Genomic DNA, 21,476 nt, shown 5'->3' with positions numbered 1-21,476 from the left:
AAAAAAACGCCAGTGAGGTGTAAAACAATACAACACAAACACTTCTGATGGCATGAATCCTTTTTAAAGGCACTGTAGCTAATATTTGGTGAGAGACAATCAATATTCATGTTATTAAATAAACTATTGTAGGTCAAAAAATGCATTGAATGAATTCTCTTCATTTAGTTTTTTTTAAACATCATCCCACCTTTTGGTTTTACATTTTTTTTCCTTTTATGGAGACTGGAGATAAATGGCAATTTAAAATCAGTTAGGCCTACTATTAATCTGCTGATTGTGTTGCAATGGCCAGCATGTATTGATAGTCATCAAAAACTTCCTGTATTGGCATGTAATGTCTTTTAATGAACAGCATAATATTGTATTTTGTGATGTGTTTTTTTGTGATTTAGTGCCCAGGCCTCTGCCCATTATGTGTGTGTGTGTGCATGAAAAGTCGCAGCAAAACACTGCTTTGGCAGGCAAATATCATTCTCATTGGCATTAAGTTTTATACAGTTCAAAAATGCAGCATGCAGTCAGATGCCCAGAGTCCAACGCCTCACTGGCACATGGTGCTCAGCTCACCATCGGCTCCCAGCGTGTGTAAGGACCTGGCACGTCATTCCAAACCCACCCCACTCCAAAAAGTTTCAATACCCAGTGGAGTTGAATACCCTAATAATTTTCTGAAAACTGTGTGTAATCCTCGGAACAGGCACCCTGGGATTCACGCAGCGAGCCAGCTCCATTCGATTACGGAGACTCGAGTCATCTGCCACACTATTACAGCTTTTAGCATCTATTATATCCATCTCTTCAATTTCATGGGAGACTCAAAGAATAATCCTTTCACTGTCTGTGCTCCTCTCTGCTGGGCTGAATGACAGGAAAAATAACTCAAAGAGAATGAAGGAGCACAGGACACTGAAATCTCAAAGCATGAAACCAGTGAATGAAAAAAGCATAATCAAGGGTGTTCTATGTTTCATGATGCTGATCAAAGTGTGAGATATTATTAGAAGATATTATTACAACACGTCTACACCAGACATAAGTGGCGCACCGTGGCGCGTCAAAAGCTAATAGAACCCATTATAATCAGTGATGCTGTCTACACTGGATTTGGCGCGACGCAAAACGACAGATCTCCGAGAGTAAACTGATGCCCCATATTCTTGCTGATGCACTCCAGCCGCTTGCGCTACTTCTGATATGAAGAACAAATCGCAGTGGTCGCTTTGTCACGTCCATTGTACTCACTCTTAGGGATGGGCAACGATTAATCGCATCCAAAATAAAAGTTTGTTTACACATAATATATGTGTGAGTAGTGTGTATAATTATTTTGTATATATAAATACATATGTATATATTTAAGAAATATTTGCATGTATACTGTATATATATATATACAGTATATATATATATATATATATATATATTTATACATAATTGATATTATATATAAATATAAATATTTGATATATTAATAACACATTCTTCTTAAATATATGTGTGTATTTATATATACAAAATAATTATACACACACATATTATGTAAACACAAACTTTTATTTTGGATGCAATTAATCGCGATTAATCGTTGCCCGTCCCTACTAAAACCTGTATGACTTATATGACAAAAGGTGATATGTTAAAGAATGTACTAGCCCATCTTTTCCACATTTAAATTATGGGAATCCAAGCAAAAAAAAAAAAAAAAAAAAAAAAGTCAAATTGACCAGTACATCAACATTTCTCATTTTGTGTTCCTCTGAGGAAAGAAAGTCATACAGGTTTGAAATGAAATGGTGATAAAATTATGATAGAATTTTGTTGTTGTTGTTATTGTGAACTATCCTAAAAGTTTTTAGATTGTAAAAAAAAAAAAAACTATATTAAAATAATGGGGTTTAGAAATACTACAGCCAGTAAATGATATTTATCTGAATCCTGTCATCTTTCAAATGTTTATTTTGCTTAAGTAGCAAAAAAGTGATGTCATTTACATATCAGTATAACCTAATAAGGCTTTTATCACCATCCACTGGTGACAGGTAATAATGGGATTGGGAATTTGAGCAGGACACTGATGTAACGCTATTAGTACAAAAGTTCTAATGTCTTTGGTCCCCATGAACATCATAACCTCTGAAATGATGATTAAACAATGGCAGTGAACTAATATTATTATCTGAGCACTTACAGTGATGAGCGTGTGTTTATCAAAGACAGAACCAAATTAGGGAATAAGTAGAGGGATATACAATAATGGCTATTGCTTTGAAGTACCACTGAAGAACTGTTGCTTGTTTGTGGATTACATTATGACAGAACATTTTCATTGTAAAGGATCTATAGGCATTAAAAGTAAAATTAATACAAACACACTCCTGTTGGTGTAGTATTAATCTTAATAGTCTCTCTTCTGAACCCCATTCACAACTGAACATCCCTTGTGTTGGTATGAACATCATCAGAATGGACTAATAACATTACAATAGAACTGATGGGAAATAAGAGGTGAAGGAGCATTAGTCATTATGTTATAAACCCTCTAAAGCACCCTTTATGCTGATATGCAGTGAGTCACCGCCTGTGGATATAATAACATAATATTAAGAAAGTTCCCCACAGCACTTTCAAATGACCAACCATTAGGTTCTTTCAAAAACAACACCTTAGTAGGCAGTTTACTGTGGCTTTAGTTTGGGTACTGGATTAAAATATGAAGGTTTGGAAATATGCATCTGGACTGAAATTAATTGTCGGTATTATATATTGGGAAACAATACCAGGGATCCATGACCTTTTATATGAAACACAATGTTGATGTCATGCAAAGAATTCAGTGCATGCATGTATAATTTCCAAATGACCTGAATGTGTTCATGCTTTCCCAAAATGCAGACCACCCCTCCTACCCCCTTTGTGACGTGCACTTTGTATGTTTGCATAATTGATAAGGGAAAAACAATTAGTCCCTAGTCCTACCATGCCAGAGCTAAATCCATCCAGCATGCAGATATATCTCTCTAAAACATGTAAAACAGCTCCCCCAAAATTGGGCTAAGTCATTTCTCTCTTATCTATAATAGAATTCCACAAAATAAATACAAGGCAATAATAATGATAATGGAATTTGAAACAGCGGTGGTAATGAAATGGGTTTCGCATATCAAAAGTGAATTTAGTTATTGGATTATCTACTTAATCACATCCAAGAAATCATCTAGGCAAACAATTTCACAAACTTCCAATCATTTGAGCAATCAGTGATAGTTCACCTAAAAACTAAAGTTCTGTCATAATTTACTCACCCTGATGTCATTTCAAATCTGTATGACTTTCTTTCTTCTGTCATTCACAAAATCTTAAAAAAGGCCTTAGTGGTTTTTTTTTTTTGTCCATACACTGAAAGTCTAATAGTATGAAATGCAATTGGCCTATATATTCAATACACAAAACTAACTTACTGGCAGATGTCTGCTTTCAAATTCTCATGTGGGCTTTGTGAAGAGCGCTTGTGGAAAGCGGTAGTGTGCGACTGTCAAGTAAGCGGTTAAATGCTCTTGCATCTCAAACTGCTTTTATGACACGGAATTAATGTAAAACACGGTCAGTTATGTCTTAAGGAATTAAACAGGCAGGACAAAACATCTGATATGTCAAAAATAGATCTGTGCATTTGTGTGATTGCAGCCTATTAGATCTCCTGCTGTCTATGATGACATCAGTAATAATCAAACAGTAGTAAAGCCGAGAAAGAGAAAAATCACTGCTCTTGACTGGAAAACATTCAGATACTCAAGCACATCATTAATTTCTTGTAATATGGTTCATTCCTCTTTATTATTTACGATTTGCTTGTATGTTTTAAAGCTATATTTAGTCGGTGGAAAATTCTTAACATACAACTGTTTTAATTAAATTTGTATTGTTTTAAAAAATACTTATATTTATACAAGTAATTCAATAAAAATGCACACAAAAATTGCAAGTCGGTAAACTAATTAAGAAAATAAAATCTAGATCGTTTTGGAATTGCATCGGATTGTGAGGTGCCTAAAGATTCCCACCCCTAATTGGAAGTAAATTAATTTTGGATCACTACACATTCTTTGCTTTGAAAGTACCAAGAAGTCACACAGTGTGAAAAAAAGAAATCATGTATAGGAAAAAAGAATGCTATTCAAAATATCATCTTTTGTGCTTTGGAGCGACATGAGGGTGAATAACTGATGGCAAAACTTTCTTTTTTGGGCAAGCCATTCCTTTAAATGACTGTAGCTATTAATAGCCATTTCACTATGAAGAATGACGGATGGAGGTATTGACCAAGCCTGATTCTGCCTTACAGCAACCCAAGATCCCACATCTGGGACACCAAGCCATCACTCAAACAGAAAATGCCCTGAAATATCACCTGGTTAGAAGATTCCGTGTGCAATGTCAGACTAAAATCATCTCCGCATGCAACCGATTCCATACGTTTACAAGCAACTACTATCCATAGAGAAAATTTCATTGGCAGGCCAGATTCCAGCTGGACATGCAAGTATATATTTACAACAGCAAGGATCCTTCCCCTAATCATCAGTATTCACCTTTCCTTCCTGAGTGAGGGGAAGGGAAACGATAAATAAAAACAGCATATCAATATCTAAATATATTTCTCCTATTCAAAGGGGTCCATCATCCCCCTCTGTCTCTGGAGTGACAGGCTGAGAAAGGGCAAAGATGTCCTGGCACTGATGTGTAGTTTTTGGCGAGGAGGTCTGAGGAGTTGGGGAAGGTTTCCTCTTCTCTGACAAAAGTCTCAAAATCTCCCCCACCTGGTTCTCCAGAGCTGCTAGCCGGCTATTTAACGTCTGTATGTCTCCTTTTAGTTCCAGCTTTGCCTCATACAGGCTGTTTTGAAGCACTACCTGTTCAGAGACAGGCTGAAATTGAATCCCCCGAAGGGTCACATCACCCACTCCAGGACTAGGCTGATCATATGGGCTCCTTTCTATCGAGGCCCTGTCGTACGGGCTCCGTGAATCACCTACCCGGTCAATACGCAAGTCACTCTTTGTTATTCCACTGTCGCAAGAATCAGTCTTGTGTAGGGCAGTATTCTCATCAGTCTCATCACTACTGTTACCGTTTCCACCAGTACCCATTTCGTTAGATCCCCCACCCTCTGCTTCCTGGTTCTTCCCATTGTCTGAGATCACATTCAGGGGCTGGGACACATCCCCCCACTCCTCTTCCTTCTGCTGTGGCTGCTTCTCCAGTTCCAGCGGAAGCATGGGAGATGATCCTGATGCAATGTTATGGAAACGCATCCAGCCTCGTCCCCTTCCTCCTCTGGGTCTCACAGGACTTGTTACTTTTAGACAATTCGAGTCCTCTACGCCAAAGCTGGGCTTGAGCTCCATTGCCTCATGGCCTTCGCTGTTGGGTTCCTCGGTCTGAACGTAGGCTAGGGCGTTCTGGATCGGGGTTATCTGCGAGACTGTTACAACGCTAGAACCACCGTTCCCGTTTCCTGAGCCAGGGGTCCCGTTTTGCATGGTGGTCACATGTTGGTGTTGAAGGGGATGGTGGCCCTGGTACTGGGGCTGATATTGTTGCTGATGAAGCTGGTGGGACAGTGGATGGAGGTGATGTTCCACCTGAAATTGGTTCCTCTCCAGGTCATGCTGGGATGAACCTTGCGTACGCATCTCCTTCTGCTGCTTAAACTTTTGGAAAAGTTTGCGGACAGGATGGTCAACGGGGATAGACAGGGTCACCTCGTTTTTCTGGTGTCTCCTCTCCTCTTCCTCTTTCTTCACATCGACAATCTTGCGAAAAACAATCTGTGGAGACACAATGATATGTAAGAAATCTGTATGCTTGGAGTCCTTGTCTGCACTGAATGAATTAAGTAAAGACTTGATTCAAGCTCTAAAGAGGCACTACAGATAATATGAACATAAGAGAGAAGAGACAGATAATTATTATGCTGGTTAAAGCATCCAATAATTACATCCGAAAATGAACATATTTGTCACGGCTAGTGTTGCAGAGTAAATTCGTCAACTATTCTTCACTCGTGAACTTTACATACTAAGTACAGGGGAATAGGTCACCATATATAACCCCTGTACTGTAAATCCCATAGCTATGGAAGCCAGTTTCTGCCTCAAAATGTTGTGTGAAAATAGTCAGAAATAAAGTGACATTTTGAAATGATGTTTACCTTTATAGGTACAACAGCTTGTCACCTCAAAGGGCATGTTTGTATCTTATTTACCCCTAAGGTTCATAGTAGTACCTTACAAAAGGAAGGTAATTTTTGTAGAAGATAAGGTAAATAAATTGTCCCTTTAAGGGTACTGCCCCAGTGACAAGCTGTTGCATCCCTAAAGCAGGGGTGTCCAATCCTGCTCCTGGAAGGACACTGTCCTGCACAGATTAGCTCCAAACCCAGTTAAACACACCTGAACCAGCTAATCAAGGTCTTACTAGGCCAGGAGTAGGCAACGTGGATCCTGGAGAGAACTGTCCTGCAGAGTTTAGCTCCAACCCTAATCAAACATACCTGAGCAAGCTAGTCAATGCCTTCAGGATTACTAATGCCAAACCACTAGAAGGCAAGCCTGCAACCTTTAGCCAAAAATGCGTAGCGGCTAATGCTAACTCTACGCAGGGAAGGAGACCAGAGGCTGTTCTTTTTAATGGATGTCAATGGAAAAGAGGCTTCACTACACTGAATAAACCGTTTTTGTGAGGAAATAGCTTTTCATTTAATGAATCGACTGCCTGTCCACTAATCTTCAACATGTTTTACGCTAAACTTATGTTGGGAATGATATGTAGATTTTACTATGATAAAAAGGTTATTTTATAAGAGAAGGCAGAGAAGGGAATGTCGTGACAGGTAGGACTCATTTATGACATTACCATAGTATTTAATAGTAATATAGAGTGATATTATATATTGTCAAAAGAAAGTAAAAAATACAGATGTTTTGGCTATTCAGGTTTTACCAGTTATGATAAGACTTGAATTGTAATGACTATTATAACTGCATGTATGCATATGAGGCTGCTATTATGCATTTTAATGAATAAAGAGAAAATTAATAATTTAAAGGGGTGGTTGATTATGATTTCACTTTTCTAACTTTAGTTAGTGTGTAATGTTGCTGTTTGAGCATAAACAACATCTGCAAAGTTACAACGCTCAAAGTTCAAAGCCAAGGGATATATTTTATTTTAAAGAAATTGCTTTTTAAGGACTACAACCCACGGCTGGTAGGGACTACACAACATTCGTATGGGGTTAGTGACATCACCAACCCTAAAATGTACATAAACCCCGCCCCCGGGAATACGATTTATAGATTATGATGGCAGAATATGCTAATCAATTACTAGAAGATAACTACACATAAAGTTACATAACTTCATCAACTAAGCATTCAGAAATGTCCTGTTGCATTCTACATATCACTTCTTGAGTCTCTCCATCATTGTCTGACTCTGCATAAAAGGCTAAACGTTTTTGAAACTTTCAGTGCATGTCTGTGTAAGGTAAAAGGACACAAGCTGTTGAAGCTCCGCCCTCAGCAGGTCATTTGTATTTAAAGTGACACACACAAAAACGGTAAGTTTTTACTCACCCTCAAAAATTTACAATTTTAACATGCTATATAAAAATATCTGTGGGGTATTTTGAGCTAAAACTTCACATACGCACTCTGGTTACATCAAAGACTTATTTCACATCTTGTGAAAAGGGCATTATACCACCCCTTTAATTATAAATATTGTGTTATATTGTATGTTGTTTAATGAAAATAAAAAAAAATCAAGTGTTCTTTCTATCGCAGTAATTTATAATTTATATTATTTATGTAATTTATGACTGCTGTGTGCCTAATAATGATGATATAATGCTTTAAAAAATTTATTTTAATGAATTAAATATATATTAAATTACAATTAAATATATATTAAATTACAATTAAATTTTCAGTGCAATCTTAATGTAATCTTAAATGTAGTTTTATGCACCCTGCATTGACTAGTACTTTTCAGCTAATAGAGATATTCACACTCTTTTTATCTGGAGTGAAACACATTCCACAAACAATGCAGTCCTACTGTACGTTTACTAGCGATATAAAACCAAATATAGAACATTTATTCACAAGACCAATGGGCTAATACTCAAGAAACTGATTAACGTAAACTGTAACTGACTGTCATCAAACTTTGAACGATGGCCACTGACGTCACTGCCATTAGACGACAGACTGAGGTGCCTCACATGATCACGTCAAGTTAGCCGTTACGCTTTCTCCAATGGAAAGAGATACAGACCCTCTCACCTCCCTATAAGACAATCTTTGCTAAGGGTACAGGCAGTGAGTTTTTTTCAGGCTTGGAGCTAAACTCTGCAGGACAGTCACTCTCCAGGACCGATGTTGCCTACCCCTGTACTAGGCATAGTAGAAACTTACAGGCAGGTCTGTTGAGGCAAGTTGGAGGTAAACTCTGCAGGACAGTGTCCCTCCAGGACCGAGTTTGGATCCCCCTGCTCTAAAGATAACATTTTTGCACATTTTTTTCTGACACTGCATTTCTGAGATGTAAAGTTATAAGGGGCTTTCGCACCGGATAGTTCTAGGAACTTAGTTCCCCAAGAATTAATGGTTCATCTAGGAACATTTTCTGGTTGCATTCACACCGCCAGTAGGAACTCTGAAGTGACGTAAGCTGCGCTTGTTGTTTTAACTTTTATTTTGACGGCGCTGAGAAACGCCAGAGCCTGAGCAAACAAACAATGCTCGCATTCTCTGTGTTCATTAGCAAGCAAGCAAACCCATTTTATTTGTATAGCACTTTTCCAAACAAATGAATGCAGTTCAAAGTGCTTTACAGGCACAAAAAAAAAGGCAAATACAAATACAGGTAAAATACAAGAAAAAATTTAAAAAAGGTAAGAAGGATTTATTAAAATGATAAAATAACATTAAATTACAAACATTGTAAAATATTATAGGAAGGCCAGACTAAAGAGATATGTTTTTAATTTAGACTTAAAACTATTTATATTTTCGGCACGTCTTACTTCTTCTGGAAGATTATTCCAGAGACGAGGAGCATAGCGGCTAAAAGCAGCATCACCAAATCTTTTACTTCTACTGTGTGGTACTGTTAAAAGTAAAGAATCCGGTGATCTGAGAGTCCTTACAGGTTCATAAACTGTAAGCATTTTTAAAAGATAGTCTGGACCAAGTCCATGCAGTGCCTTATAAACTAATAAAAGGTTTTTTAAAATCAACACGAAAACTAAGAGGTAACCAATGTAATGATTTTAGTTTAGGTGTAATGTGTTCTCTCTTCTAGGTCTTTGTCAATACTCGAGCAGCAGAGTTTTGTATTAATTGTAGTTGATTAATTGTAGTCTTTGGTAGACCAGAGAGGAGGGCATTACAATAGTCAAGCCTGCTAGTTATAATGCATTAATTTTTCTGTATTGCACAGAGAGAGAAATGGTCTTATTTTAGCAATGTTCTTTAAATTATAAAATGCTATTTTAGTAACATTACATACGTGCGCTTTAAAATTAAAATAAGAGTCAAAGAATGAAAAGAGATACTATGTCTCCTGATGATACGTCCGAGAGGTAACATATATAGATTAAAAAATAGTGGTCCTAAAATTGATCCCTGAGGAACTCCACAAAGTACCTCATAATGTTCAGACAAGGTTAGATACTGCAGATGTTCTATCGCTAAGATATGATGAAAACCAATTTAAAACGGTTTCAGATAGGCCAACATACTCGCGTAGTCTATTTAAGAGAATCTGGTGATCCACTGTATCAAACGCAGTGCTCAAGTCCAGCAGCACCAGAACTGAAGGCCAATTTCTATCTAAGTTTATTCTTATGTCATTTACTACTTTAATAAGTGTGGTCTCTGTGCTATGATGTTTTCTGAAACCCGACTGAAACATCTCTAATTTTGAATGTGTATTTAAGAATGTACTTAACTGATTAAAAAAAAAAACTAATATTTTACTCAAAAATGCAAGATTTGAAATGGGTCTATAATTAGGAGTTAAAATATCTGAATTCCCTTTTTTTTTTTCTGTAGTGAGTGATTTACTATCTCAAGGATATCATTAGATACTACATTAAAGATAGATTTAAAAAGAGAGGTAGGAATTGGATAAAGAGAACAAGTGGATGGTTTTAGTTCTGTTTACGATCTGTCTAACAGTCCTGTCTAATATGTTATTAGATAGAACTATTATACATAGAAAGTAGACAGTAATGAAAAGTTAGTAGCGTATGCCGTGTGGTTGATGTCCAGTGATGCTAGCTGAGCAGAAATACATAATCATGTTTCGCTTGGTCCCCTCTAAGTTGCGTTGGATTTTCTCCTCAGCGTAATGGTTAAGAGGCCCATCTATCACTGTTTTCCATGTTCGTAGAGTTAGTTTGTTGAGTAAATATAAGTTTACAATCTGTGTTTACATAGCCTTTTTAAAAATGGCGGGTGCTGGTGTTTCTTGCCGTTCGGCAAATCAGCATACACTAACGTCACGGATAGTTCTGGTGGATAGTTGGATAGTTCTATAGTGCTGGTTTAGACCCTACTCCGAAGTAGAGTAGGAATAAATTAGTTCCTCTAAAAGAGTTCCTAGAACTAAAATAGTCCCTAGTTCCTGCGGTGCGAACGCGCCAAAATCCGGGTACTTCCGACAATAGTTCTAGGAACTATGAAAAGGTTCCTCCGGTACGAAAGATACTGTTAGATATAAAGTTATAACTGAAAAACAAGGTTGTAATTGTGAACTATATCAAGCTGGCAGGTCACGTTAGTCAAGCTCGCATCAGCTGACTCTCAGCTGATCCAAGTCTACCTATAGGAATGCGACGCCTATCATTGTATTCATATATAAGCTCCTTCATTATTATCAACAGCTATCACGTTTCTCAGTTGCCAATTCCCTCCTCCATCCCCTGCTCCTCCTCTCGTCAGTCAGGATTTGGCATTCTGATTACCCCTGAAATTATCTAATCATGTTGTACATTAAAATTAATTAATGATATCTGCAATACATTCATGTTGGTTCTGTTCTGTTTACCCAAAGGGGGTTGTTATTGCTCTCCGTGCTCTTATCCATGCTAGGCTGCATGGATGCGCAGGGACTTCTTGCCCAGAACAGAACCATACTGCCAATCCAAACTGTATGCTAACTGTCAATCGTATTTGACGATAGTGGTCCTGACAGAAAAAGTGGCATATTTCAGAAATAGTCACATTGTGGGATATTAAGTCGAATAGGATTGGATGGATCAGAATGGATTAAGGACCCATCAGCCTGTGCTATCTAGAGATTCATGACACAACTAGGTATATCTTGCAACTGCAACTTTCTTATAATTGTGACTTTATACCTCCCAATTATAAGAAAGTTGCAGTTGCAAGATATACCTAGTTGTGTCATGAATCTCTAGATAGCACAGGCTGATGGGTCCTTAATCCATTCTGCTGGCCATCACATCATCACTACATGGAACAAGCTGATTGGTCTCTGTTGCATTGGCAGCAAGTGAGCTTGCTTAATCAGCATTTAAATAGTCTGGTTCATTGTTTGCTGTAAGCTGGTCCTACAGTGTGCTATTGAAGTTCCTCTGAAATCATCTACCTCCCCCAGCTCCTTTGCTCCTTTCCATTGCTATGGGTAATATTATGTAAGCTATTTGCGCAGCAGCAGCAGGTATTGGCAGTAGCAAATCTCTATACTTGCTCAAAATTATGAATGAATTTAATGCTCTTGCCCCACCCCAGATCTACGTAGGTCATCTGACATTTCATACAGTTGATTGATGATAAATATGATGCAGGGCAAAAACTCACTGCATGATGGACCCTATAGAATGCCATTAGAATGTCCCTAAATATGGAGCAAAAATACCCCTTTGAGTTTTTGTCTCATATTTACATCATTTGATATAGTTACGCTATATGCGAGTGTTGTTTTTCTGTCCTGAATAGCACGAGTGCAAATGCGATACTGATTTTATACAACTCTTCAACAAATAAGAGGTTAATATTGTGTTATTTTAGACACAATAATGTCTGTTTTGCTCATTTTTGCCAACAAAAATATGAAGACAAAGCAGAACTGTTCGTCGCAGAACTGTTCGTCTCAGAGCAACACAGCGGCATTTAATTTCTGAATCTGGGTTTTGAACGAATTGGGTGAACCAATGATTTAATTGACCATTTCTTAAGAGAACCATTTACTCCACTCCTGAATGAATCAGCCGTTTGAACGAATCAAATTGAATGAATGAAGACATTTACCGCCACCTATTAGCAGTTTTAGTTTCTTATTTAGAGTATAATTTCATTTAAAAAATTTTTTTCATATTTTCATATTATTAATAAACAAAAAAAACATTAAAGGTATAGTTCATCCAAAAATGGAAATTCAGTCATCATTTACTCAACCTCATGGTCCAAAAATGTATGTGTAATAAATTCTATGCTGAATCAAATAAAATATTTCTTTCTAAAGCTACTTTTTGCAATGTCTATTTTATGCTGTAAGACTGGGAAAACTGGAAGAACTGGAAGAGAGGGCTACTCTCTGAGAAAACAAAGGGAATTAACATTTTAACTCTCTCTTGAGAAATAAGTATCCCCATCCAAGATGCATTCACACTGAGTCAATCACTTCAGTATTGTATTAATTTACATTTCTTTCCCTTCACTCCTTTCCCCCCATCTCTTCTCTCTCTCATGCTGTAATCACCTGAAATTCACCCAAAAATCTATATGATTTAATGTGAACAATTATCAAACAACACTATACATGTTTGGTATCATTTGAAATGTATCAGTGCGACTGGTACAAAGGTCTCATCTCCAAAGTAGTAAACCAGAAAGTAATACAGTTTTTAAGAGTTTAGAGATATCTTGCTTACAGAGGAGGGTGGGTCTTTCATGCAAATGACATCCTGCCCTCAAAAGGTGTAAACTCTGGAGACTGTGATTAATGCAAATTCCCATTGTTATAGCACATGTTTAGGTGTCTGTCTTGGTCTGAGTATAAAGAAATGTCTCAAGAGGCTCGGCGCAATTTGTAGCCAGATCAGCCCGTAATGCTGAATGTCCTCGGACCTCCGCATTATGTATTTTTTCTTATGTCAGGTATGCATCTTTTACTTTTTATCTCTGAGCATTTGACATTATTGTATTGATTATACTGATTGGCTTCATCACTGTCTCCTCTCCACCAGTAAGCTGGTGTGTGGTGGGCGTTCTGGTGCAATATGGCTGCCGTCGCATCATCCAGGTGGATGCTGCACATTGGTGGTGGTTGAGGAGATTCCCCCTTCCATGTAAAGCGCTTTGAGTATCGAGAAAAGCGCTATATAAATGTAATGAATTATTATTATTATTATCTTTGACTTGATTATGTAATTGGCATGATACACTTACCTGACGAATGATAAATTGTTACATTTGGATTTATTCTGACATTATTAACTTTAGTAGATTACGTTAAGTCCATAACACCATAAGTTTGCGCTCAGGTTAGTAATGGACTAGCGCTCAGTTTTGTTAAGCATTAGGGGCACGCCAACTGAAGTTTTAAAATATTATTCTAACTAAGTGTACGTGTTAAACCATGGCATGATTATACAAAGTTACCATTAGAAGAAGTTAGTCAGCTTATTTCTATGGTAATGGTCATGACCTATATATATATACTGTATGGATATAAACTTTTTACTGAATTAACCAATCACTGGAATTTTGGAATGGGGGCTATTCTGTTGTGCAGCTGGGTTTCGTTTCAACGAGAGCCCTTAATGATTTACATATCAGTATAAAAGATGTAGTATTGCTCTCATGCTTTCAGCCATGGGGTCAAGTGCCATTGACATGGTTCCTGAGGCATGACAGTATTGCGCAGGACAGAAGTACACAAAATAAACTAACAACACTGGAGTTATGCCAGGTGGGTCAACATTCAGGTTCAGGAATTACAATGGTGTCTGAGGTATTGGTGGTTAAATACTAAAACTCTAATGCTACCACAGATCTGTACACTGTTTCAGAGCTTTCACCCAGCAGTAACATGGCACCTCGCAGAAATAGACCGCCTGCCTCTCTTCCTTCCCTCCTCATCGCTTCTCTTTCAGCTGTGTGCATACTCATGGCACTAGCTTTGATCGTGTACGTTTTAATTAGAGAGTGCTAATTAGCCACCCAAGCCCCCTAGCTGAGGACCCTAGGGAGGTCTGTACAGCCCCACCTCACCTGACATACTGAGGAGGTCATGTGGCCACACGACTTGTTAGTTTTAATGGGATTTCATCACAAGTTTAAAGACCAGCCTGGAATAACGCATTTTGTTTTGTGTGAAACTCACATTTGTAGAGAGGTCTAATCTTTATATCACTTACACATTATAGTAAAAAAAACTCCAATTACTCCAAATTACTACATTCTTTTGTATCACTATCACTGTCATGTGCGATAACATAACAGCGACCGTGCTGACTTAAAAAAAAAATTCCTCAGGGACAAACATTGGTCTGTAGTGTTAAAAATAGAACAGAGCGTGTCACGTGCCCTTTAGTTATCCCTGTGCAGTCTTTCGGCACCCTGAAGTGCTGCGGCGCATGTCACTTCTCATCTCCCAGGAGGACTCTGGTAAATAATGAATCCAGCCCCCTTCTGCCTCTTCATATTATTTAAATGTCGCTTAGTACGAGCAGAACGAGATGGGAGTGATGGAGTAAACTAGAAAAAAAAGTGAGAGTGGGCTATGAACGCTGTGTAGCCCAATACAAAATAAGCGCTAGGGTGCAGAATGAGAATGCTACAAAAGAAACAGAGGTGTGTGCAGTGATGGCTGCTAAATATGTTTTGTTGGAAACAATAATCATCACATAACTGCTATTAACAGTTGTGACATCTAATTTGCATTCTGAAGTTAACAAACCAATAGTCACTATTCAGAAGTTCAAATTTGGGAAGCACTGATATTAAAAGTTTGGCCAATACTGAAAAGCCGTTAATTATTTTTTTATGTCACAACAGATAGTCCAATAATGGTCAAAATTAAACTTCAATGCTATTTTGTCTAAATAAATATAAAATACAAAAAGTAGGCATCATAACATTATTATATACAGTATGAAAAATAGATATTCATTTTGATATTTGCTAAAGATTACATTTAACAGTGTTTTTATAAATTAGTGTTTTTAAAGATCAACTTTAAATGTGTAGATGACAACAAAAGTAATCTAAAAAGAGGGAAAATGAACATGAACAATTAAATATTCATTATCAACTGATACCAGTCAATTAAAACAATATATTGCCATTAACCAGTATGATACTGATAATGCATCTCAAGTTTAAAACAGCCATATGTGTATCTTATAAAACTTTTAAAACAACGCACATCCTAGGGTTGATTAGCTGCGTAATAAAACTAAATTATCCCTGTCCACCATTACATATATAAATATGAAAATGCAGTGAAAGTGATGTGTATGATATATGGATGTGATGTCATGTGCCCATGAAAAAAAAAAAAAAAAACTGAATTATGTGGAGTGCCATTATGCCAGAATATAAAGAATTTACTCTTTGGCCTCGGCTATACATGCTTTTTAATTATTCCCTTTGTGCAGCTTATTGGATAATGACAATTATCACAACGCTCAAGCTAATCTGCTGAATAAAAGCAGAAACAGAAAGAAAGAAAAAACACGTGTCAAAAGCCTGCATCTCTGCTGCAGAGAGAAACTGATTAGGGATTTATAATGATCTCTTAGCATCCATGGGGAATTTAAATGAAGAATCCAATATTTCATTTACACTCTCTGGAGCCAGCGTTATTATTCTAACATTCTTCACCTGTGTGAAGTGACTTTTTTTTTCTCTTCCAACAAAGACGGATTGCATAATTGGAATACCCGGTAATTACACAGGCAAGCCGGGTCAATCTGGTTTTATTTAACACAGCTGTGAGTTCATTTCTGGACAGAAACTCAAACTAATGAGCTGTAGTATTAAAGTAGTGTTGCTACATGTCTGAACACCCAAAACTGTCCAGCCTGCAATTCAAGAGAACTGTCACAGTAAGAGTATCAGGGACAAATCTACACAGCATTTCTTCTAGATTTCCAGAGATAACATCAGCCCCACGCAGCAACAGCAGCTCAACCAATGGCATAACTTTGGGGGCGGGGCTATCTGTTTGGCCAACCAATGGAAGACGATTTTGTCTGCAATTCAAACTTGTTCAACAGGGAACCTAAGAAAAAAGATTTATGGCGTTGTGTCAATACATTGAAAATGAATGGGGTCCTACTTATGGAGGACCAGCTCTACCATATTTAAAAATAAATACAGAAATAAATAAATGCTCAATAAATAAATAACCATACAATTAATTGCCCCAAAAAATACAGTAAACAAAGAAATGTAGGTAGAAATTAAATTATACAGTGAGACATAAATGTATATATCTCTTAATTAGCTTCTTTATTTATTCATCTTTGTAATAATTACCTTATTTATTTATTGTCCGTTATAATCTTCAACTTTATTTATTAATTACTTATTTTTTTTTAAGTATTTATTAATGTGCATGTTATAATATTTTTGTCTGTTTTATTCTTCCTTTGTATTTTTTTACCCTATTTATTTCTTCAATGCTATTTATTTCTGCCTGTCGTTTTTACATTTCTGTATGCATTTCTGCCTCATTATGCAAATGAGGAGGGGCTGTGTCTTAAGGGGTCAACTTCTGCCCATTGCAGCATTTTACTGCATCGGTCGAATGCTTTTCCCTGCCATAAAGCATTGTTTAGTGGCAGTAATGCAACTCATTGGATGCCAGCTGCCGTTAAAATCCGAAGAAGAAGCATTGTTTAGTAATGTCAAACTCAGCAGGCAGACGTTCAGTGTCCGACCTCTTAAGGGAAGCTGCTAATAGACTGGAAGAATTAGAACGCTGTAAGTTTGAGATCTGAAATGTTTTTCTGTGGTCCTTTGAACATTGAACAGTTGCTAAATGCCTCAGCTCACTGACAACTTCATCGTAGGTAGCCATCTTTGTTGTGACTGTGGCCGGTGGCATGTAGATTCGACCGATGCAGTAAAATGCTAACCAACCAATGGGCAGAAGTTGACCCCTTAAGACACAGCCCCTCCTCATTTGCATAATGAGGCAGAAATGCATACAGAAATGTAAAAACGACAGGCAGAAATAAATAGCATTGAAGAAATAAATAGGATAAAACAATACAAAGGAAGAATAAAACAGACAAAAATATTATAACATGCACATAAACAAATAAGGTAATTATTACAAAGGTGAATAAATAAAGAAGCTAATTAAGAGATATATACATTTATGTCTCACTGTATAATTTCATTTCTACCTACATTTATTTGTTTATTGTATTTTTTGGGGCAATTAATTGTATGCTTATTTATTTATTGAGCATTTATTTATTTCTGTATTTATTTTTAAATATGGTAGAGCTGGTCCTCCATACCTACTGACTGTTGTTTTGGACCAAATTGACTTTCATTGAATGAAAAAAAAAAAAAAAATCTTCAAAACATATTCTTTTGTGTTTTACAGAAGTGTGTTTTACACACTTTTATGGGCTTCAAAATCTCATCCTCCATTCACTGCCATTATAAAGCTTGGAAGAGCCAGGACATTTTTGTGTTTAGCTGAAAGAAAAAAATCATATACACCTAGGATGGCTTGAGGGTGAGTAAATCATGGGGTAATTTTCATTTTTGGGTGAACTAACCCCTTTAAGTTGTAACAGTTCCAGAGTGTTTTCACTGTTACTGGCTGACTATAGCTGTTTTGTAGTTTTCTTCCTAGTCACCCAGGAAGGGGGCAACGCCCTCAGGTAAGGGGGTTAGAATATGGATATGAAGTAGAATGGGTGATCTGCAAGGGGGTAATCCATCGACCGGAAGTTGAAGCCGGCCGGGTGCCGCCATGTTGTAGCAGAACTTCACTTGCGTTAGCATTTCCATTGACTCCCATTCATTTTGGCGTCACTTTGACAGAGAATAACTTTACATCTGAGGCGTTTAAAGACTCCATTTGTCCATTATTTATTTCTAAAGAAACACGACAATGTATAAAGGGCTCCATTACCTTCTATGTTACATTATGGCCCCGTAGAAACAGATTTTGTAAAAATTGGCTAACGATTGCGTCATAACCACTCGACTCTCTGTCGCGCTGTACAGAAATTACCGTACAGACAGGAGGAGAAGCTCGCAGGCAATCGGGGGGACGTCCCGTCAAGGGAGAAGCCCATAGATAATGAGTCCATAAAAGCAACGGAATACTTACTCCTGCTCACTCACGCCAAAGAACTCTTTGCTCAAGTTCCCCGTCTCTGCAAGATTAACGTTGGCAATTTTCACGCACAGCTACTAGAAGATTAACATCTGTCAGACAGGTTGCTCATGTCATCAAGCTTAGTTTGAGTCGGTTTGAGTCTGCGCGTCAGGAACGGAAAAATCGCTAAAAATGGGCTTCAACTGTCTCAACTGAGTTCCAATGAGATGGCTCTGTCCACTTCTTATACTGTCTATGGTGATCTGGCTTTTACACCATGTGGTGGCTCGATTGGGTCACTCTTGTAAATTAAGAGGGGTTTTGAGTGAGGCTCAACTTTTATGCCTCTTATGGTTACTCATTGAGGAACAGTGTGTTTGCAATGCTCAATGTAGACCATATATATTTCCTCAATTGGGTTTGTTTGGTGTGCTAGCCGGAATCATCGAATTCAACACGGATGCAACCCTAGCATCAAATCTTCTTTGGGTGGAATATATTTTTCCTTTTTCAACTTTGCCTTAGGACTACAATTTTTGACTGAGTGAGTTTTTTGCTGTGATGAGACTGTGGCCGCAACTGAACTAACTTTGAACTGAACTATGATGCACTGACAATTGGATTGATCATCGCTGGATTACAGGTTCATTAGGTTCATTACACACACATTATCCAAATTATTATTTTATGATTTGGTGTTTAAATTCTTTTGGACTGAGCTAATATCAAAGGACTCATTGGACTTGGTTTTGAGTGATTGTAGAGTATTATTGCTTTATGGTATTGTGATATATTATTTTGATATTTCTTTTGAGCTGGTGTTTGGCAATTAAATTTGGATGTGGTTCCCCCCCCCCCCCCCCCCTTATATTTTTTGTGTTTCATTTTGTCTTTGAAATCAGACGAGTGTTACAAGGTTTACAGGTAGAAATTGTCAGTGCAACACAAACACCAAGATCACGTGGAATGTACTTGATGCAAACTGATTTTGAGACAGAAGTAGAGTAGATCCACAAGCTCAGAAAAGAGGCTACATGGTTACAGAGGAAAAAAGACAACATGAATGATTGTGCAGAATGCGCTTGCTTCATCTTACTTCACCTGATTTTAAAGTGCCCCTATTATGCTTTTTAAAAATTATTATTACCTTTCATGCGGTGTGTAATATATCTGTTTGTAAATGTAAAAAGGTCTGCAGAGTTTTAGAGATCAAATTGTATGACAAATAAAGTTATTGTCACCTAAAAGAACAAATCGACTCTGAACTGCCAAAACGAGTCGTCAGCAATTCCAGTCTCACTTAATTCCAAATTTGCATAATGACAGCCTAGTCTTCATTGGCTGCCCGCGAACAATGTCTACTTTGACCCTCAAACACTGTAGTTGTAGCTGAGGCCTGGAAGAGTTTGATTTGTGCTGTCGACATGTCAAGAAGACGCAAATCCACTTTGCATGAACTTTCAAAGGATGAGGACTCGGGCTCTAATCGATACTGTAAAACTGACGTCATTGTTACTGTTCGTATCACTGTGTATACAAGCACAGAGGAAGCATCCGGAGTTGAAATTAAAATATGGTAATGAGTGTTTTGTTTCCCACAAGGACTGTAAGCATTAAACCAATCACAACAGACTGGGCCATCTGACCGAGCAGAGCAGGCTCATGGAAAGGAGGGTTTAGACTACAGAAATTAAATCTTTGAACAAAGTGTTTTGCATACTATTTAAGAAATGAGGTGATGTCAATGTATGAGAAACTTTGTGTTTTTGACCTTGGATGTATGTAAACTTATTCTAGGAGACATCCAAAACAAAATGAGGAACCTTTAAAATAGCATGATAGGGGGACTTTAAATAAAACAGACTGTTTAAAACTGACTAAAACTGTTTAGTCCAAGATTACTAAGATTAAGGAACAAAGTGAGCTTAAGAGATGTTAATAAACCACTCTCTGTAGGGAGGATTGTTTTGGTTGCTTTCCTTTAGAAGTATTGTGACATAAATAGAGGGTAGCTAGAGTACTATTAAACAATGTTTGGTATACCTGACACATACAATACGTTTAAACAAAGCATTTAGCTGAACTATTTAGGAATTGCTCTCAAGAGATGTCCAACTAAAATGGTACAGTTTCTCATTTATATGCCTAAAATGTGAACACTGGGAAATACTGTAAGAAACTCATAACAGCATTTTATCAAACAGAAAACAAAGTGCAGTTCTGAGACTAAGATCATTAGGTTTTTACACAAATTGTGAAGTTCATGCAGCTCGAGTGCTGCTGTCATTAATGTAAAAGAGATACAAACCATTCTGACCCTTATGAAAAATAAGTGTGCTATTAGTATACTTCTTTTAAACTAAAAATAAGATTGTATGATGTTAAGATGTTAAGTACTTCTCAGAGATATACTTTAAATTGTATAATATACTTGACCTATACTGACAGAAAAGTTGAAGTATATTTGGCCTATACTTATACTCAATCTTGTGATTGAGATATACTTAAAGTATAATTAAGTATTGTAAGTATAACACATTGAAAACAGATATTTTTCTAATTCTGAGTATGTTAATTTATGTTTAGGCTAGTCCATTACATAGGAATTTACTCCAAATCTGCTTTACTCACCACTGTTATACGGTAGGGAGCGCTATTACACATCTTCTGAAAGAGTACAGAATCTCCAGATCAAAAAACACAGGCGAAGAAGATGCAGAAACAAGTGAGAGAAGATTGCATATGCAAATGTAAGTCATCAAACCATTAAAGGGTAACTAAACCCTAAAACAACTTTTTTTAGTTAATGATCTGTAAGACTGGGGCTTTATTAATGCCATTCATTGATTCAAGTAATTTTTTTGACATTTGGGTATAAAGCGTTTTAATTCTACAATATATGGTGTAAAAACGTCTGAGTGCTGCCCTCTTCAGGTTGAACAGTGGCTACTGCAGTTGAATTTTCCTATTGGAAGTTGTGGTGCCCTGTGATGTAAGAGGGTACCAGCTAACCACGCCCTTGCCTACAAAGAGAGACGCGTCTCAGGTGCACGCCCCCCCTCCGCCGGCCTCTGCCCACTTTTCCA

The 21,476-nt window shown here is 37.3% G+C and overlaps 1 protein-coding gene across 1 annotated transcript in view; it reads right to left on the bottom strand.

The window, feature by feature from the left end:
- Positions 1 to 3,998: 3,998 nt before the first annotated feature.
- The window catches only part of kcnh5a (potassium voltage-gated channel, subfamily H (eag-related), member 5a), a 136,948-nt gene continuing 119,470 nt past the window's right edge, over positions 3,999 to 21,476 (bottom strand). Inside the window, exon 12 of the mRNA XM_056264458.1 lies at positions 3,999 to 5,831. Within this exon, the coding sequence (XP_056120433.1) occupies positions 4,668 to 5,831 (1,164 nt within the window). The 3' untranslated portion in view covers positions 3,999 to 4,667. The remainder of the gene's footprint in view (positions 5,832 to 21,476) is intronic.

The sequence above is a fragment of the Rhinichthys klamathensis genome, unplaced genomic scaffold (genome assembly GCF_029890125.1).
Source record: "Rhinichthys klamathensis goyatoka isolate OS25496 unplaced genomic scaffold, OSU_Roscu_1.1 h1tg000221l_1, whole genome shotgun sequence".
NCBI lineage: Eukaryota > Metazoa > Chordata > Actinopteri > Cypriniformes > Leuciscidae > Rhinichthys > Rhinichthys klamathensis.
The sequence above is the reverse complement of the archived record's forward strand: the minus strand, read 5'-3'. Positions and strand labels throughout refer to the sequence as shown.